This window comes from Strix aluco, chromosome 2 (assembly GCF_031877795.1).
Source record: "Strix aluco isolate bStrAlu1 chromosome 2, bStrAlu1.hap1, whole genome shotgun sequence".
NCBI lineage: Eukaryota > Metazoa > Chordata > Aves > Strigiformes > Strigidae > Strix > Strix aluco.
The window spans coordinates 78,820,245-78,840,109 of NC_133932.1; the positions used below are offsets into that span (position 1 = coordinate 78,820,245).

The 19,865-nt window shown below is 36.7% G+C and overlaps 1 protein-coding gene across 14 annotated transcripts in view; it reads left to right on the forward strand.

The window, feature by feature from the left end:
- DOCK9 (dedicator of cytokinesis 9) overlaps positions 1–19,865 on the forward strand; it is a 136,392-nt gene that overhangs the window by 30,125 nt on the left and 86,402 nt on the right. For 13 of the 14 annotated variants that reach the window (XM_074815399.1, XM_074815412.1, XM_074815405.1 and 10 more), the window contains exons 2-5: positions 5,689–5,805; positions 12,282–12,371; positions 14,819–14,901; positions 16,389–16,458. In XM_074815399.1, coding sequence (XP_074671500.1) covers positions 5,689–5,805; positions 12,282–12,371; positions 14,819–14,901; positions 16,389–16,458 — 360 coding nt within the window. Of the gene's footprint in view, positions 1–5,355; positions 5,375–5,688; positions 5,806–12,281; positions 12,372–14,818; positions 14,902–16,388; positions 16,459–19,865 lie in introns of those variants that run through there. The other variant, XM_074815407.1, reaches the window with a different exon arrangement.

Here is a 19,865-nt window from a genome sequence, read left to right on the forward strand (position 1 = left end):
ATCTATTTTTCAGTGCCCTCAGTGCACATTATGTAGGAATTGAAAGTTCTAAAGTAGCTTCCAGTAAGGGAAAAGGGAATATTTCTTTGTGGGGGAAGTAATCAAATAAGAACATTTCTTTAATATTGCTGCACACTTAGTTCTGTTGGAATTTTAATAGTACAGCAAGAGAACATAATAAGCAAGCTGTAATGAATCCACCAACTCTCTTGAGTGAGGACAATAAACCTTTTCAAATAACAGAGGGGGATTGTTAAACTAATAACTTATATATCAGTAGAAAGAAGTACTTTGATAGTTCTTACTAAACTTCTAATTTTACTTAGTAATATCTCATATGTAATTACTGAATTAAAGGCTGACAGTCTCCTCTTTTTTTTTTTTGTCTGGCTGTGGTTGAAGTTAGTGGGAGCTGTGATCCTCAAATTATGGTCCCCCCCTTTGAGCTTCACGCTATGCATTTAAGAATTGAAACATTTTCACTATTTATATTTAGTAATACACATCTGTAACTTCATGGGAATTGTTACTGGATATAACTGAAAGTTTGCATGTGTGTTAATAAGACAAATTTTCTTTTCCTTTACATTGTTTTCTTTAGTTTCATTCTATTCAGAGCAGTTGTTAGTAAAACGTGGGGTTTTTTGTATGGGTGTGTTCTGGTTTCTGGTCCAGATTTTCATCAGTACAATATGAGCTAATCTTGTGTGTACTTTCCTGCCTTTGGAATGTTTAACTTTATTTAGAACTGTTTTTATTCCCCCGTGAATACTCAGAGAGGATATTAGTGTTTCTGCAGATACTTAGAGTACTGCAGTTGATCAGCAAGCATATGTACTTACTTAAAAAGTATAAAACATTGCTGTGTTTACTTACAACAATGTACGAAGTACATCCTTATAATTTTCCAGGTACTACTTAAATTAAAGTTCATGGATTAATACCTCTAGTGCTTGCCCTTCCTTTTTTAATTTTCAGATGAAGTGGGTGCATTCAAAAGAAAGGTCAATATTTCAAGGTTCCGTATAGGTCACATAAAAAATATCTTTGCTGTCATTTCAGTTGCTATTTTAGTCTTAATCTGTTACATATATAGAGAAGCGTATATATGGCATATAATTATAGATGGTATAATATCCCTTTTTGCTTCTGCTTTTGTCTCATTTATTGAGGAAAACTAGATGAAATGGTGCAAGGACACTTTGGACTAAGTGTACTGCTAGGCTCAAAGCAAAAAGTAGGGCGCTATGTTTCAGTTAACACCGGCATTTTGGTCAGTTTTTATTTAATTGGTTGTGATGTTACAGTAGATTTTTACTGCCACAGTGAAAGTAGGTATAGGGTGCAGTAAGGTAATAAGTAAGACTGGTAACATTGCTAGTTGGTGTAACAAAAGGTAACTTCTTGTTTTCTGGATTACAAACCTTAGAATTGCATTAGATAGCAATCCTCAAAATCATTTGGAACAGGAAGCTTCTGGTTTACTCTAGTAATACATCTCATCGACTATTGCCTAAAACATTCTTTCACGTGTGGATTCCTTTTGTATGGGCAATTATGATGTGATTTACCTAGCACTCAAATTTTTTGAGGATTCTTTATGAAGACGAGACAATCAGTTGTCAGGTCTTCAAGGAAGCAACAAGTTTTTTGTGATATTCATTAAATTCTTTTAAATGTAGTTCACAGAGAGTGTGCTAGAGTCTTGAGGGAACTGGGTATTTATAACTGTGAGCATCCCATGTGATACTGAAACAATTCTATTTGGTTGAGCCCTGTGCCTGAATTAACTTTTCCTAGATAGGTGCATAGGTTCACAAATGGAGTCAGCTGCTGTTTTCAGTGCCAGTATGTTAGTACGTGTGCTCTCTTGTTTTCCTGTGATTTGAATTAGATTGTGTCATAACTTTGCTTTTGAGGTTAACGAGAAAAAAGAGCCCATGGAAAAAAAGCATTTAGATTTTCCGGGTGGTGCCTCAGAACCTTACATAGGATGAACTGCTGTTATGCTAGCTGTTGTAGAAGTTACCAAATTAGTGCATGTGCTGTCCAGTTGCATTTTGATAGTCAGAAGTAATAAGTGCTTATCAAAACGGATGGTGTTTCTGGGAAGTTGGAACTTCTGGAGGCCATCTTCCTGCTTGGAAACACGCTGGCAGTATAAAAATGTAACGCACCTGAGCTCTTCTGTCCAGCAGAGCATTGCCCAAGTCTGAGTCTAGTGTTAAAAGTTTCTGTGCTGAGAAGAGAACTTCATAGGAGACAGCATGCTTACTTTACAACTGAAGGTAAAGCAAATCACAGAGGAGGCTAGAAATTAAACTGCAACTGCATCCATATGAAAAACCTGAGGTAAATACTGGCAATACAGAAGGTCTTATCAAAAGGTTTGAGCTCTGAAAAGTGTTCTTATGTTTAAATGGACCTTGACCATCAACAAAATACTTCTCATAAATAAAAGCACAGTGCTTTGTAATTTTAGGCTGTGTTCATTGAGTTTTGGAAACCCCCATTCTCTTCTGTTACAGCTCCCTGAAGACTTGGGTGAAGAATAGAAGAAGAGTTTTCAGGCTTTCAGGTTAAACTGGGCTTTTAAAAAAAAAAAAAAAATAAAAAAATAATTACTGTTTTTTTAAAAAAAACACTGTGCAAAAAAGCCTGTATAACTGCCCACTCTTTGTATGGTTCACTGTGTCTGCAAGCCCCAGTAAGCACTTCTGGTCTGTTTATGTAAGCCTGAGAACAGGTGACTTAATGCATTTCATTTTTTCAAGTCTTAGAGACTTAAGTTTGGAATTTGTCAATGCAAGCATATTGTTGCTAAATACATGCATAGCGGTAGTTTTTACATCAACCTATAGCAGCTTATTCCCACCCACTGCCCCAAAGTTTACATCACAAAGTTAACCATTCCTAAGAAAGGTGATAATAAGTAATGTAATATTTAAGAATAAGCTCTAAGATACATATAATTTTTTGAATGGATTTTTAAGTTGATTAGAAAATAACCCAATATGGGCAATTTATTTTGAGTTTACTGTGGTTGTGGGATAATAAGATACAGGGAGCTGTTGCCCATGTTTAGTATTAAATAGTCTTACTATTTGTCCAAAGTGGCTTGCCTCAGGCCAATGTTGAGAAATACGTAACACCATATATTCATCAATTTATATGCTGTGTTGCCTGCTAGTGCTTGTAACTCCATTCTACTCTTTATGGGGACTTGTTAATTTGCAGGTATATGTGCTAACTATGTTTTTATAAGGTAAATGATGTTTTGTAGCATGAGGCTAACAGTACTCAGTATGCCTAATGTGACCATCCTTTGTTTTGTGAGAAGACAAGAGGAAGACAACATTTGTCTCAATTTAAACATGCAAGAAAAAAAATATACTGTTTTTTTTTCCTGTAATATATAATGTAAGCAATCATTGAACTCCTAACTTAAAATTCCTTTTATCTGATGGCTTTTGACACTGCTTGTCCAAATATATAAACCATATTCTGCAGATTAAAATGGTTACCATGTGGGTGTCATGGCTGCTGTTTTGAAATGCTTCTTATTTCTGGTAAGTTTCCATGCCTATAATACACTGGCAAAAAACCAAGTTGTATGGCAGACACTGCTGTTTTACCTTCCTACAAATATGGCATTGGCTAGTTCAAGTGCTGGATCCCATAAAGCCCTATGCTCTTAGCATTTCCTTAGGCTACAGAACTAAAAATATTGTTTGTTGCAAATTAATAGGAACAGTTAAGCCTTGTTCGAAAGACTGACTTTTAGTGCCTATAAACTTGATCTTGCCGTTTTGACTGGGCTGAGTTTTATCTGTGTCAGCTGGTTCATAAATCATGTTCAACAATACTATACCTACTCAGTGTCTTTTCTTTTATATTACATGAAATAATAGACCGGAAATTTTTTTTTTTTTTTTTTAAGAAAAGCGAGAGAGAGAATCTGCTTCCTTGTGATGTTGTAGGTTTGGCTAAATGCCGATGTCAGTATGCTGTTTATTGTTTTCTTTTTTCATATCTGGTTCAACTGATAAAACATCCTCTTCCTTTTGAATCTGACAAATGACTAAGAAAGAAATGAGTCACTTTGAAGAAACCTGGGGAAGCAAATTCTTCCTTAATTTTCACAGAAATTATATTTCTGCAAATCAGGTACTCTACTGATTATGTAGGAAGATAGTGTGGTTTTCTGGTACCACTAACTACCTCTATGTCCCATTGACTTAGAGGAGAGGGGTATATTCAGGACCTCGGCTCCTGAGAACTTTCGATTCTTTAAAAGCTTCCAGTGAATAATCTTGTACTTGCTGCATGTAAGCAAAATGTGAGTGAAGCTCATTTTCTTTCAAGATTCTCTTTTATCAATTTTATGGTTGTGGTGGACCTGTTTTGTGGCTGTAGGGTAGAGACATGCATTTGCAATGAATTGGATGCTTTCTGAAGTTGCAGTACATGCATCTTTGGTTTTTGAATTAGCTGTGCTAGAGAAGTGATTTTTTGTGTGTGTATGTGCACCCGTTAAATAATTTTACTTACAATGTTTTTAAAAGTAATCCTTTTCCTCAATTTTTGCTGGAAAAATGAGAGGAGCCAGAGCTAGCTTTCTTCCACTCTTCACCTATTGCATTCCCAAGAGAATTAACAGAAGGATGGATGTAGCTCTTCAGCACCAGGGAGAAGTGGATGAAAATGCTGCTTATGTGCAGCACCACATAAAAATCCATTACCCATTTGAGGTGACAGCTTTCCTTGGCTACCAGTTAGTGGAATTGCTGTGATCTATCTGCTTGCTAGTTCAGACAGTAGATGTCCTGATATGTGAACTTTCTGACTGTATTGACCGTGTATATATTTCTTCTTTCCTTTAAAAGACTCCCCAAATTGTATTTTAAGTATATCAAAATATGTAGCCTGAATTAACTTTTTTTTAAGGACATTGGAAACATTGTGAGCTGCACTGAATCTGAGTAGCAGAATTCAAAAATGTTTTTGCAAGAGCTTTTAATAAAGATGGAGTTTCATGTTCTGTTTAGTAATCTGAATCTCTCCTGTTTCTGAAAGGGTGCCATCAGCCCCCATCTATTGGCATGAGTGGTGATGCAGCCATCTGACTGGTGTTTCAGAGAGCCAATCTAGCTGAGAGCTCTAGTGACTGAAGAAAACTACTCATGCTATGAAGGGGAAGCAAGTGGCCTATGGGAATTTTGAAAAAACTATAGAGAAGAAGGAGTATCAGTTAGCCTACACCTACAGCAAGTTACTGCTGAATTAAAACAAAGCTCAATCTTTGCTTTGAATTAAGATTGTTTTAATCCCTGATAAACCCAGACAAGAGCTTTCTGGGCAATGTCAAGCAAAGGTAACCACCAATGTAAGAGACTAGTAATTTCTTTGTATTTTTTTTCAGTGAAAATACATACATGATTTTTCTGATAAGCTCTGATTTAGTGTGTTTTGTGAAATAGTTCTGTTTCTTCCTTCTGAGGCAATTAGTATGCTTGTCGTTGTAATTATCAGTAGTGCTTATCCATATGGTACAGTGTGATGTAAAGTCTACATTTTGAATACAGTATTCTGCCAACTTTTTAAAGAGTAATTTCTTGAAGTGAGTCAACAATTGCAATTTTTCCTCAATATACTTGAATTTATTTTTTTTTTTTTGTTTTCCCCTAGGCAAAACCAAAGCTCATAGAACCAATAGACTATGAAAATGTCATCGTTCAGAGGAAAACACAGATTTTGAATGATGGGTTACGTGAGATGCTGCTGTTTCCTTATGATGACTTCCAGGTAATTTAGCCCTTCCCCCTCCTTCTTCTTTTTTTTTTAACACAGATTTCTAGTAGTAGCAGTCATAAGAGGATAACTTCCCATTTCTTTGGGTTTTTTTTAACACTCTTTAGCTAAAAAAAAAAAATCTTTGTCATGAGTCCCTTTACACCGCTCAACTTATGCAGTCAGGTTACAGAAGAAGAAATAGCACAATTTCTTCATCTGTTCAGATTATAAGGTCTACTTCTGCACCTCAGCAATTTTTACTTGCCCTTTGAAGTAGGTGATCAGTCATTTTTAGATATTTCCCCCCCTTTCTGACATAGGAAATCATGTGATGTTTTTTCAAAAAAAGCATCTGCTTTTTGTCTTTAATTCTTAAATTACCGATTTATTTATCTTTTTCCCTTTTTAACAGTGGAGGGCATGAACCTGTTCAAATGAAAGCTCAACTGCATGTTACCAGCTGAAATTTGGTTTTGGCAAAATACCCCCTGTATAACAGGGCTCTGACTTGATTAAGCCAGACTTAACCAAGATTTCTGATCATCTTGATATATTTCTATAAAATAACCATGTTTATATAAATTAATAGTTTATTTAAGTAGACTTTTTTGAGTGTTCTTGTAGATCCAGTTAGGATAACCACCAAACACCTTAGAGACTGGAGTTGGTGTAAACAGTGAGGAACGTCTTTCACATATGCCCACACCTGCAGTCAACATGTCTACCTATATTTGAAGAATATGCAGACATCTGAACTGTCTGTAAATTAGATACTTTTAGGGACTGTATCATGGTTGAAAACCTTAGAATTGTCCTGTAGAAACCTACCTGAAAAGCTGAGCACTTCATTCAGCCCAGTAGTTGAAGTGAAATTTGTTTATTATGAAGAAAATTGGTGATGAGTTGGTGTATTTCTACAGAAGGGCATATAAAGTCCCATAAATTACATGTGTTGAGTTTTCCATTAATTCTCTCTGTCCTGTTATTTACCTGAGTGCATCTGGACTCTGTTTTTAATATAGTCTGTGTACTTCATTTTCACTGATTCTTACATGAACAACTCTACTTGTACCCTTCCCACACTGAGTAAAAATTTTGGTTTTAACAAGCTACAGATATCTAGAGCGTAGTTTGGGCTTCATGTGTTCTCAGCCACATGTGAGAGGTTGAAGGATTGCAAGTAAGACTTTTTATGAAAGGAAGTTGTACTGCTTATAACATTATCTAATGATACGAGGGTTCAAATGCTAGATCACTCGTGATGATGCCTTACACTAGGTATTGGCTTTGGGACTGAAGGACATGAGTGGGCTATACCACCCTGATCCCCTTCTACAGTGGGGCTCTTCAGTATTGCAGATCAAGAGGAATCAAGGATACTTCTGCTAAGCGTCCTCTTTTCTAATTGACTAGTTCATGTACCAGGGGTCATTCTGGTGAATAGCTCTGAATTATCAATAGAGAAGAAACAAACCTATCCAGAATATCCTAAGGCATTTTGTTTGAGCAGTCTGTGGGATGTCTGAAGTGTTTAATTGCTGTTTCAAGTGGCCTCTTCTGCAATTCTTAACCTCAGGCCTGTATGACTGAAGCTGATCCATAGCTCTCAGTCTGATCCTTTAAAGGATATGGCTCAATTTTGTTCACAAACTGTAATGTCTTTTGTCATCTTTTGTTCAGATTCTATGGACAGATTTTCATCAAGGCAGTCACTAAAGTGTGTTGCATCAGAGGTTTTCCTTCAGGTAGTCACAATTTTGGAACATAGTCAGACTTCCTGTTTCTTTATACCTCAGCAGTGTAATATCTGCATCCATTTTCTGTATTACCCCTATATAGTCTTTGGCAGAGTTTGATTTATATGAAGACTGGTTTGTACTATCAAACTTTATTATTATGCTATCAAATTTTTTTTCCTTCTAAGATTTGCTGGCCCAAAGTCCAAATATTTTTATTGTACACATGACCCTCCAATACTACTTTGAGTTATCTAGCTTGTTTTCAACAACACAATGTATTTAAATCTGTCATTCAGTGTATTAAGAAAATATTACTAAGTCAGGCAACAGAAATCCCTTTATGTGCTTAGTTCTTTTATTTGCAGGTTAAACCTTTTAACCCTGTGCAGTTTTCCATAATCATATTTACAGGTTTGAAACCATTAGTCTTGATATGGTTGACAATATCACTTGAATCATTTAAATAATTACATGTTTTCTGTACTTGACATTCTGCTTCACATATATTTTTTTAAATTACTTTTTCCTAATTTGTTGTGGTCACACAATGTGTGGGCAGCTCTTGGTAAGCCTTGGCTTAAATGTTTGGTGCTGTCCTCATCCTCCAGAAGATGAATTTAAAGTAGTGAGCTAGAATATTTTGAACTACCTGTATATGCACTTAGAACAGTTTGTAGGTGGAAATTCCTACCATTGTCTAAAAACGTGTTCAAACCATTTCCTCTTAGAACATTCAGTTTTTATTTTTACGAAGGTTTTCATTGCTCTTAGGTTAAACTGCTTACAATCTAAAAAACACTTGCCTAAAAAGGAAGCCAAGCCCTGTTAACTTACAAAGACATTAAGAGTAAGGCTTTTTTGTTACCAGCATGGCCCTAAAACTAACACTTAAAATGACACTGAAAATACTTACTTTTCAGCACTAGATACCACTTCTACAATTTTTGGTAGATTACAGAAGCAGCTATGTAGTTTCGAAGAGGTAGATTGATACCACTATTGAATTTGTGCTAAAGTTGAAATTATTTGGTAGAAACTGGAGACAAATATTTATGCTTAATTTGGGTAACTTTTTTTTTCAGGTAATGCAGTCAGATAACTGAAATGTAATTTAATAAGTGTGTTTTTCATATGATTAGTAACAATACTTGCAGGAATTCAGAGGCAAGATTTTTGTAACAAATGTTTTAATGTCTTGTTCTGTAGTCATGGTCAGTGTCGCATTCAGTTTGTAACTCTTACCACCTCAGAGAAGCTACGTATTAAAGAAGAACTGATATGAATTGTTAGTCCATGTCCCCTGAGGCTCGGTTTGTCCCCCAGGGCTCGGTTTTGGGGCCACTCCTGTTTAACATCTTTATTGATAATGTGGACGAGGGGATCGAGTGCACCCTCAGTAAGTTTGCAGATGACAGCAAGTTGGGTGGGAGTGTTGATCTGCTCGAGGGTAGGGAGGCTCTGCAGAGGGATCTGGACAGGCTGGAGCGATGGGCTAAGGCCAACTGTAGGAGCTTCAATAAGGCCAAATGCCGGGTGCTGCACTTGGGCCACAACAACCCCCAGCAGGGCTACAGGCTTGGGGAGGAGTGGCTGGAGAGCTGCCAGTCAGAGAGGGACCTGGGGGTGTTGATTGACAGCTGGCTGAACATGAGCCAGCAGTGTGCCCAGGTGGCCAAGAAGGCCAATGGCATCCTGGCTTGTATCAGAAATAGCGTGGCCAGCAGGGACAGGGAAGTGATCTTACCCCTGTACTCGGCACTGGTGAGGCCGCACCTCGATTACTGTGTTCAGTTTTGGGCCCCTCACTATAAAAAGGACATTGAATTACTCGAGCGTGTCCAGAGAAGGGCAACGAAGCTGGTGAAAGGTCTGGAGCACAGGTCATACGAGGAGCAGCTGAGGGAACTGGGGTTGTTTAGTCTGGAGAAGAGGAGGCTGAGGGGAGAACTCATTGCCCACTACAACTACCTGAAAGGAGGTTGCAGAGAGCTGGGGATGAGTCTCTTTAACCAAGTAATGAGTGATAAGACAAGAGGTAATGGCCTCAAGTTGTGCCAGGGAAGGTTTAGACTAGATATTAGGAAGTATTTCTTTACAGAACGGGTTGTTAGGTGTTGGAATGGGCTGCCCAGGGAGGTGGTGGAGTCCCCATCCCTGGAGGTGTTTAAGAGTAGGGTCGACATAGCACTGAGGGATACGGTGTAGTTGGAAACTGCCAATGCTAGGTTAACGGTTGGACTAGATGATCTTCAAGGTCCTTTCCAACCTAGATGATTCTGTGATTCTGAGGTATTTAGAGTTTACGAAGTAAACTGGTCAAAACACAATAACTTATTCTGAAATGTTCAAAGAAATTTCACTATGACTTTTTTCTTTTAAAAACTATTTTGTGTTTTTCCTTTGGTCTTTAGCCAACTATTCTAAATAAAGACTTCAATTTTGTTTGGAAATTACCTTATAATACAGTTTTTGACACTTTCCATGCAACTTATAAGTCTCTTCTGGCACGTAGTAGCTTTAAGGGCATGACCTAACATACAGCATACCATCTTTTCCATTAACTATTTTAAAACAATTTCTGTCACTGCTTCTTGATCATTTACCTCTGTGTAACATCTGAAGTAAGGATGGCCTGGGTATGTGATTGTTGAATGCTTTTCTCCCCATTTTTGCTGCATTTTGCACAGTCCCTATTTTACCAGTAAGATACAACACTTCATTAATAACCTTAATTGGTTATATAAAGTTTTATATATATATAAAAATATATATATAAACACTTGTACACTGTTGCAGCTTTTTAAAATTCCTTTCCCAATATTTTGAATAATCAACTGTTAATAACCATAATTTCAAGCATCCTAAGGGACGTGGAGGGCAAAGTGGTTTTGGGGGAAAATTTTACTAGCTCGTATTCAACAGCCAACTCTGCAAAGAGTGTCTGAAGAGAAGAAGATAATTTTTAAAACAGGTGTTGGCAGCGAGTATGTGGTGTCAGCAGCAGTATTTTGTACTTTCTCTGTTCATTGTAGCTGTTGAAACTTGTATAGAATAAGAGCATTGTCACTAGGTGGGGATTGCCAAATTCACAGAGCAGGAAGACAACCTTATCAGATGATAGAAACTTCTTGAATGCCTCCAAAGCAGAGAGAAAAATATAAAACACCCATGTTAAAAACATAGGAGGGAAAATGGCAAAAACTGAGAAATAACAAACCAAAATGGACATATCTGAAGACAGGTCAAATGTACTTGAGGAACTTTGTGTGTTGGCTGGCTTCTGTCTCTCACCTTCATCTACTTTAGTTTTTTCCTCTAAAATACCTGCATGTGGACCTGTTGTTCAGTGTAGAATTGCTGAGGAAGATACCTTCCTACACCAGAGAAAACACTGGAAATTTAAGATCTGCCATTATTTTCCTTCTAGTACTTAAAGGGGTCTTATAGGAAAGATGGGAAGGGACTATTTATCAGGGAGTCTAATGATAGGAAGAGGGGTAATGGTTTTAAACTGAAAGGGGGAAGATTTAGATTATAAAGAAGAAATTCTTCCCTGAGAGGGTGGTGAGACACTGAAACAGGTTGCCCAGAGAAGCTGTGTCTGCCCCCTCCCTGGAAGTGTTCAAGGCCAGGTTGGACGGGGCTTTGAGCAACCTGGTGTAGTGGAAGGTGTCCCTGCCCATGGCAGGGGGTTGGAACTAGATGATCTTTAAGGTCCCTTCCAACCCAAACCACTCTGTGATTCTATGATTTTGCTATAGAAATGTAGGTGTTGGTACCTTATTTCCTCAAATGAAGTGAATAATTTTGAGAACTACTTCTTCGAGTGTGAGTTGGTTTGGGATTTTCTTTTTATGTAATATTTTGTGTATGAAAAAGTTACACATACTTATTTTTCATCTTGATAAAACTAAAGACTAATTTTATTGATTTATACTTTGCAGCATGTATAAACTTTTGTATAAACTGTGACCTGGAAAAAGGCCCACAATAGCTACACATTTATACATTTATTTTAAATACTTAAGTACGCATTGTGCTAAGACACCCCACTGCAAAATACTTGTCTTTCTTTCAGCAGTTCTTTAGTGCCACCTACAAGCATGTTTGTCTTAACAACCCTGGACATCTTGCTATTACTTTGCCCTAAAGCATGGGGAAGGGAACTAAGATGACTCGGAAAATTGCATGCCAGATTTTACACCAGTAAAATATATTACATTTTTAACCTCAGAAACAGAGCCAACTGTCAAGAACATGAAAATACCTTCTAGCCTGAGATAAGTAAAATGGGAAATCTAATTTCAAATTGGTTATACATTCCCAGATCCTAAGTAACATCAAGTCTCACTAGCAAATTCAACCTTGCGACAGAAGCACTTTGGAAATCTTAAACTATATCCATCGCAGTCTGCACTGATGGCAGACAGATTTACTATCTGTCTTCCATCAGGTTTTAAGCTGCAAGTACTCCTTGGCTGTGAGACTTGGTGAAATGTCCTTTCTGCTGTGGCCTTCTCTGAAACCTCAGCACATAGTGCTACTATCCTAAATCTCTGGGACTTGCTCAGAAAGTAGAATCAGTAAAAGACCCTCATTAATTCGCATTAATTGGCTATTCTGAAGCGGCATATTCACAGGATGTTTTCTGCTGAGCTTCTGTCTTACAGTGATATAACTGAGTGTTGCCATAATGTGTCATCTTTCCTTCAATGGCAAGTTTCATTAATTGTTTTTGTTGTTTATCAGACAGCATTATTGAAGCGGCAGAGTCGATACATTCGTTCAACAGTTCCTGAAAATGCAGAGAAGGAAGCTCAAAGTTTGTTTGTAACTGAGGTAATATTGGAATTGCATGTGGCTGTGTGTAATAACGGTACTATACCTGAATTGTTTTTCTTCTGCTTCATTTGCCATTTAAAAACCAGGAAAAATAGCCCTTAAAAAAAGGTATATGTATTGCCATTTACTTGTCAATGATTTCAAGGAAAAAACTCCAGGAAAACCTAGTATTTTTTCCATTGGTGGCTGGAAAATAAGGATGACAGGATAGCTTTGAATTATTTTGTTTGTGTAATTGGCTTTTGCAGATGGTTCTCCCCCAACTTCTTTATGCTTTTGGCTTTCCCATGGCCATGCGTGATTTCCATACATAATATTAGGAGCAATAGTAAATCTGGAATGAATCATTGTAAATTGTTTTTCCTGATAAAATGTTTCACACCAGTCATTCATAGTTTGTTCAAAATAGTCTTGCACAGTTTGCTGCAACAGAGGTATTCAGAACTAACACTCGCAGAGGCCAGAGTTCATTATGACAGCTCAATTTGTATGGTACATGTAGAAGAAACATCCTCAGACCTAAAGTTTCTCATATCTGCTTTGCTTATGTTCACATTCCCTTGGTTCTGACTGTGGCGTTGCATTTCATCTAATGTCTTGTTGAAGCCTTTTAGGATTGTGAGGTTTACAATTTTTGTCTTTTATATATTATCTACTGGTTTGCTACTGATATACTTTAAGATGATATTTTAACATCGAAACAAGTAAATGTCTGTTGTAATTCCAAAAAAACTGAAGGAGCTCCAAATAGCTGAATCTTGCTCAAACCTCAAAGTGATTTATCCACAGTGATACATACCCTTAATACCTAACTGTTGTGGTTTAAACCCAGATGGCAGCCAAACGCCACGGAGAATGGGGGAGAGAATTGGAGGGTTTAAGGATAGGGAGACTCGTAGGTTGAAATAAAGACAGTTTAATAATTGGAATAAAATAAAACAATAATAACAATAATAGAAAGTACAAACAGGTAATGCACAATTGTGATTGCTCACCACCCGCTGATTGATACCCAGCCTGTTCCTGGCTAGCGACCCTGGAGAAACCAAGATCCCAAAACTGCAATCCTGGAAGCGAGAGAGCTGCCCCGCCCTGCTTTCCTGACCAACCTTCCTCTACCTACTGAGCATGATGTTGTATGATATGGAATATTCCAGTGGCCAGTTTGGGTCCGTTGCTTTGGCTGTGCTCCCTCCCGGCTTCTTGGGCACCTGTGCACTGGCAGGACATGGGAAGCTGAAAAGTCCTTGATTTCTTAGCAACAGCTAAAAACATCAGTGAGTTATCAACATCCTTCTCATATCAAATCCCATACTGAATCCAAAACACAGCACTATTCTAGTTACTAAGAAGGGAAAATAAACTCTATCCCAGCCAAAACCAGAACAGTATCCATTCTTTATTCCATACCATTTACATTATGCTCAGGTTTCCTGTTTTCCAATATATTCTAATTATTCACCATCCCTTTTCCTGTTTTTTTGATGTATACACACAAATATCATTCCCTTAGTCTATGGGCCACTCCTCCAATGTGTATAGTGAATTCATTTAGTCCATAACTTCAGGTTCCATCTATCATGACAGTCTTCTAAGGCAGTTCTAAGACAAATTGAAGAAGGTAGACAAGGAAGGAGGAGTGTTATTGGCAATTCATGAAGTTTAATGAGTTTCTGCAGAAACAATTGCTTGGCAAGTATTAACTTTATATTTTGAAATATAAAGAAAATATTTTTAATTATTAGATGCTATGTTTGTGTACATGTAAGTCTGTTCATGTAACACATAAAGCTTTGTACTCTATGGTTTCTGGGAACAGATTTTGTCAGTTTCATGTTATTTTGGTCAAAGCCAAGAAAAATTGGTACTTTTATGTTGTAGCAATATGGGTGGAGTAAAATGGTATTTCCTGTGATCTAGACCAGAGCTTAATGACATAATTGCTTTTCAACAGCTTCAAGCATGCAGTTTAAATATTAATTTAATTGCACTAGAAGTAGAAATTTAAGGAAAAGATGTTTTTATTTTCTCTGTATCAGTATGTGTGAAACTGAATATTCTATTTTAATAACGTATCTATATTTTAATGCTGAGTTTTCTGAAGGCTCAGTCATGTTCTCAGCTGCAGCAAAATGCTGCTTTAACTTTTCAGACAACGGAAGATGGTTAATCCAGATGCTGAGCGTATTCACCATCTACTGGTTTTATAAAATACATGTCTAGCAGATGATAACGTCCTGTTGAAACATCACTTGTTTCAAAAGCCATATTACACTAGACTATATTACAAAAGAAGGGAAGTATACAGAAATTTCAGAGATCGATATGTAACAGTAGTAGTTCATAAACAGCCATATCTTAAGAGGTTTTTTTTCTGTGTGTTTCTAGGGAATACTCTTAATCCTCTTTCAATTAATATTGATATTTGGTTTTCATTAAAACAGTGCATCAAAACCTACAATTCAGACTGGCATGTTGTTAACTATAGATATGAAGATTACTCAGGAGAATTTCGACAGCTTCCAAAGTACGTATGTTATCTAATATCTAATAAAGATTTTGAATTTGTGAAGGAACTTTTAATTGTATTTAATATAAATATATTTATTACAGAAATGTATTAATACATGTAATCTGTAAGTTGAAATATGGTATAGCAATGTTTAGTAGTCAGTGAGGTGATAAAGATTTGTTGGATGGAATTTATATTGATGAACTTGAAGGCGTAAAATCTTGTTAAACCATTTTCTGGAAAAATAGCATAATAATACTGCCTTATTAATAGGCAGGTCAAAACAAGAAATTGTATCATTGACAATGTGAATGTAAGTATGGTAACTAAAACAGACTAAAGTTTAGATGAAACTAAAATGGTGATATCCTGGTTTTGTAAGTTCAAACGCAGCTTTTGGAACTCTTTAGGAGCTTAGGGAATAGAACCTAACCAAGGTGGTTAGAGCAAGTGTTTGAACTAGTGCAGATTTTCACAGGATGATTCAAAGCAAAAGCCTAATTATGTTGTGGTGGTTTAGTCCCTGCCGGGGTCTGAGACCACATGGCCGCTGCCCCTCCCCCCACAAAGGGAGTGAAATACAAAGCCCCGGGGCTGAGATAAGGAGAGGTTTAATACAACAGTGCAACAGCCACAAAACAAACAATAACAATAACAGTAGCAGTGATAACAATGAACAGAGCAAAATATCTACCCATACAGCAGTGAGAACAGAGCGATGGCATAACACAAGTGTTAACTGACTGTCCCGCGCTGCCATGCGCTGCCACGCTTTGGCGCCAGAATGTGACGTCAGCATGGTATTGAATAACCCAGCTAGAGCTTCCCCCCCACTGCTGGGGAAACTTAACCCTATCCTAGCTAAACCAGGACATATGTCAATTACAGACTCTCTGAACCATCTGCTAGAGAAATCTTTTCCAACTTTTTCAAAATTTTGTTGGGAGAGTATAGAGATTAGACCCTTAAAAATATCTGAGAGTGGCTGAAATCTCTAAATCCTACAACTCTGGAAGATCTATGTCTTTTCCCTACCTACTCTCCTGCATCTGTCAGTTAAGAAATAACTTGCTTTCCCTGTGAAAAGTTCTGATATACTCACAGGTTTTGTAAAAGTCAATACCTATTTTTTACTTGCCTTGAAAAGAAACCATGATAGTGAACAGGAATTTAAATAAACGCATTGGCCTAGAAGGGGCCAATGGTTGCAGGTATGAATTCTTGCTCCTAAAATATTAGGAGTGCAGCGAGTGAGAAGGCACTTGGTTCTCTTCAGTTACACATAAGGACAGTGACAAGCAGAACAAAAGAGTGTGGGCAGATGTTCAGATTAGGAAAACTGCTGGCTAAGAAATATATTTCATGAAAAATACATGCTTTTACTCAGTTATTCTTGTGGTTTTTCCTCTTCAGTTAGGAAAATAACATCTTTATTTTTTCAGCTATAAAATATGTAACTAATCACAAAATTTCTAGTATTTTAGAAGTGTTTTCTTTCCTAGTAAAGGGACAAAATCGGAGAAGCTTCCAGTTCATTTATATGAAGTGGATGAAGAAGCAGATAAAGATGAGGTGAGATAATAGCAATTCTTTACTTTCTCTTGCTTTCAGTAAGGAATGTTGGGTAAGGAGCAGTTACAAGTTGGGTTAAGTGTTGATGTCAGTGAATGAAAACAGATTAGCTTGAACAGCCTGATTGGGAAACAGACGTGGTTATTTTACCTATTTGCTTTCAAATAGCCTTGTACTCCTGAGATCTGTCATGTGAGTAGAACAAGTTTTGACAGATGGTGAAATGAAAGTTTTAATACTTGGTGATGTATAATCTTTCAGCTTTCATAAAATCTGTCTTGTCTTATACTGTTTCTGTGTAGATGAGTATACATAGAGAAATGTTTCATACAGTTTAATCACACAGTCGAATAAAATCATAGGTGAATCTGTTCCAACATGACAGTCCACACACTTAAGTGTGCATAACAGTATAGCCTACAGTGTGAGTTAAAATTAGTTTGTCACAGATTTGAGTATAGAGTAAGACCTGGAGATCCATCATGGAAACAAAAGCTAAAAAAATTGACTAAAACTCTAAGGTATTTTCTTTTTTGTCATTGGCTTAGAGAAACCAGAGATCTATAGCCTCAAGCAATTTTCAAGCGTATTTCAAATCTCAAAGACGTTTTTCAGTAACTGCTTCTGTTATTTGTGTGATTTAATTTTTACCACACCCTATTTCAAAACATTGTTTAAATGCTAGTGTTTTCTTTTCTTACAAGTACTTGAACTCTTGCATCACAGAAAAGAATTAAAATAAAACTATTTTTTCTTGTTTTTACCCTTTGACAATTACTTTGCTTCTAAAGTCCTTGTTTTCAGAACAGCTACATGTGAAATAAAAGTAGTTCCTTACAAGTTTTCCTGGATTAAATGTGAAAAAGTAGTTCAGGGAGTGCATGTGAGTAGGTAGAGTCTCAGGTTGCCGTTTCTCCAGTGCTGCTATTAATCTGCACTGTGATATTTGGACAAATAATTTCATGCATCTGTATCCAAATTTTCCTATTAGTAAGATGGGAATAATAATGATTTCTGATATACCGAAGTAAAAAAGACTTGGCATTATTTACTGCGATATTCCTGACAACAGAAGTCTTTTAAAAAATGGTGAGTTAAACATGAAAAAAACTAAATGGAGACATAACTGACTGATTGTTACTAGGAAAAATACTTATGGCTGGAGTTAGTTAAACACTGAAAAACTATGGCTTGGCTATTATCAGGTGGCATGTGTTTTACTAGGAAGTATAAGTGGAGAGAACTTCCTGTTTCCTTCTGCCCAATTTCCTGTTAGAGCACACAGGAATGTCATATCTCTTACAGAGGTACAGTCACTGGAGAGGAGGTTTGCTACTCTTTGAGGAACTTAAATTATAAACACAAGAAAAAAGCATGCTAGGAAGAAAAGGGAGTGTAATGGGAATAGGGTGGGGGGGCCATAAATTCTTTCCTCAAGAGAAGAATTAATGCAAGAGGTTTTTCTTTCAACTGTTAACTTCTCTGTACGCCAAAAAGCATATATGCAAATCTTAGATTAAAAGTTGTTTGGTGGTCTTTTTGTTTTGCTTTTGTTTGTTTTGATGGCTTTTTTTTTTTTAAGAAAACTGATTTACTGAGACAATGATAGAAAACAAAAAGCTGCAAGTGATTAAAAATTGGAGGAAAGCCAGATAAAGATTAGTTTAATTTTGCATTGTTAAAAAGGGGAGAATTACCTTTCCAAAACTAATTCGGGCTATCAGGCCATCAGGTTGATGTTTGTAAACGGAATTTTTAAATCAGCCTGGGGTATGGGATCAAGAAAAGGAATTGTTTTTGTTGAAACAGTTGCTGTTGGAAGTAAATTTTGGAGCTGAGTTTGTGGGAAAGATCATTAAAAAAAAAAAAAAGTGAAGCACAGTGTGGAGCAGTAATAATAAAAGTAAGGAAATTAACTTACCAGTTGGAAACAGGAAGTATGTTTTCATTGTAAAAGTTGTGTGTTAGCAACTAGGTTCTGGGTTCCTTTGTATTAACAGATGGTTGGCTGGAAAGATTCAGTAGCTTTTTGGCTCTGTAGACAGGAATTCTGCCTGACAGAAATAAATGGTGTAACTAGAGAGACCCAAATGACAGTCAGTTTTATTGTTAGAAAACAGCATGTAGCTCAACAGAGTTGGGAAACAATGCACCTCAGAGACTTGGAATTGGAAAAAGGGTCTTAATAGAGCTAAATTGTAATTTTTGTTAACACGAGTAATAAAGGAATTCTTGTCATGTCAGGTGGTCCTATGTTTGGTTTGTGAAATTACAAAAAGCATTGGTTGTTTTGTGCCAGGTTTTGACAATAATTTACCATCTTACGCTTATAAAGGTGGTTTTAAATCATCCTTTCCTTGGGGATAACTTCTGCTAGCAGAGGTGGAGAATCATAGTTGGCAACCCAGTGGTTTAAGTTGCTGTCTCTGTATCTTGATTATTGTAAAAGAAAAATGGTTATCTAGGTAATAGAACAGGGATGGGTGCTAATGACTTGAAAATATGAAACAAGTAGACTGTATTGCTTGGACAGTGAGACTCACTGGGGCATGTGAAAATTTACTCAGTATTTCTGGTCTATGCTTTTGGAGCGTTATATCAGATGCTCTGATAGTCGGTGACCATGTCATCCTTACTGGGCCTAACTTCCATAGAATCAAGCTGACTAGAATTTTTGAAGGAACAGATTGATGCATCTTTTGCCTTCTGTTTGCAGAATTTTTGAAGTTCACATGTGCATATGAATATGCAAGCTAGACAGACTACATAAGATGGAAGTAAATTAACTAGTAACTTTTCACAGAATGTCCCTTGATTTAGTTCCAGAAACTAATATTATTACAAAATTTTGTTTTAATGTTCAGTTGTTGAACTAAAGACTGTGTACCCCATAGGTAATCACTTTTTGTTGTATGTTCTCTTAATAACTGAGAAAAGGAAGTAGAAAAAGTAGTTGAGGCACTTGAGGAAGTTCTGTGGGTTTGTTTTCAACTGGATACTCAATTAATTTTGAATGTTTGGGTAATAAATTACCAGGAGTATTTCTCCTCTAGATGGTTGAAAATTTTCCTACATATCTAATTCATTAATGTTTTTGTTGTGTCAAAATGGGTTACGTCAAATAGAAACCATGGTACAGTCAGCTTGGTACTACTTTAAAATATTATTTGAACTAGTGATTTAATATTTATTCTGTGGCAATTATAAATCTATCATTTTGATTGGTTTTGATAGTAGAGTACTGCTTTTTGGTAGTTGTGAACATCCTCTGGGTTTTGATGTAGTTATTAAGTTTCATCTACTGGCAGATGGAAGTGGTATACAGGCAGTGTGTGTGATGTGTGATGATGCATGCATTGGATCTGCTGTTTGTGAACTTGCCATTACTGCCAAGTTTGGTATTGTTC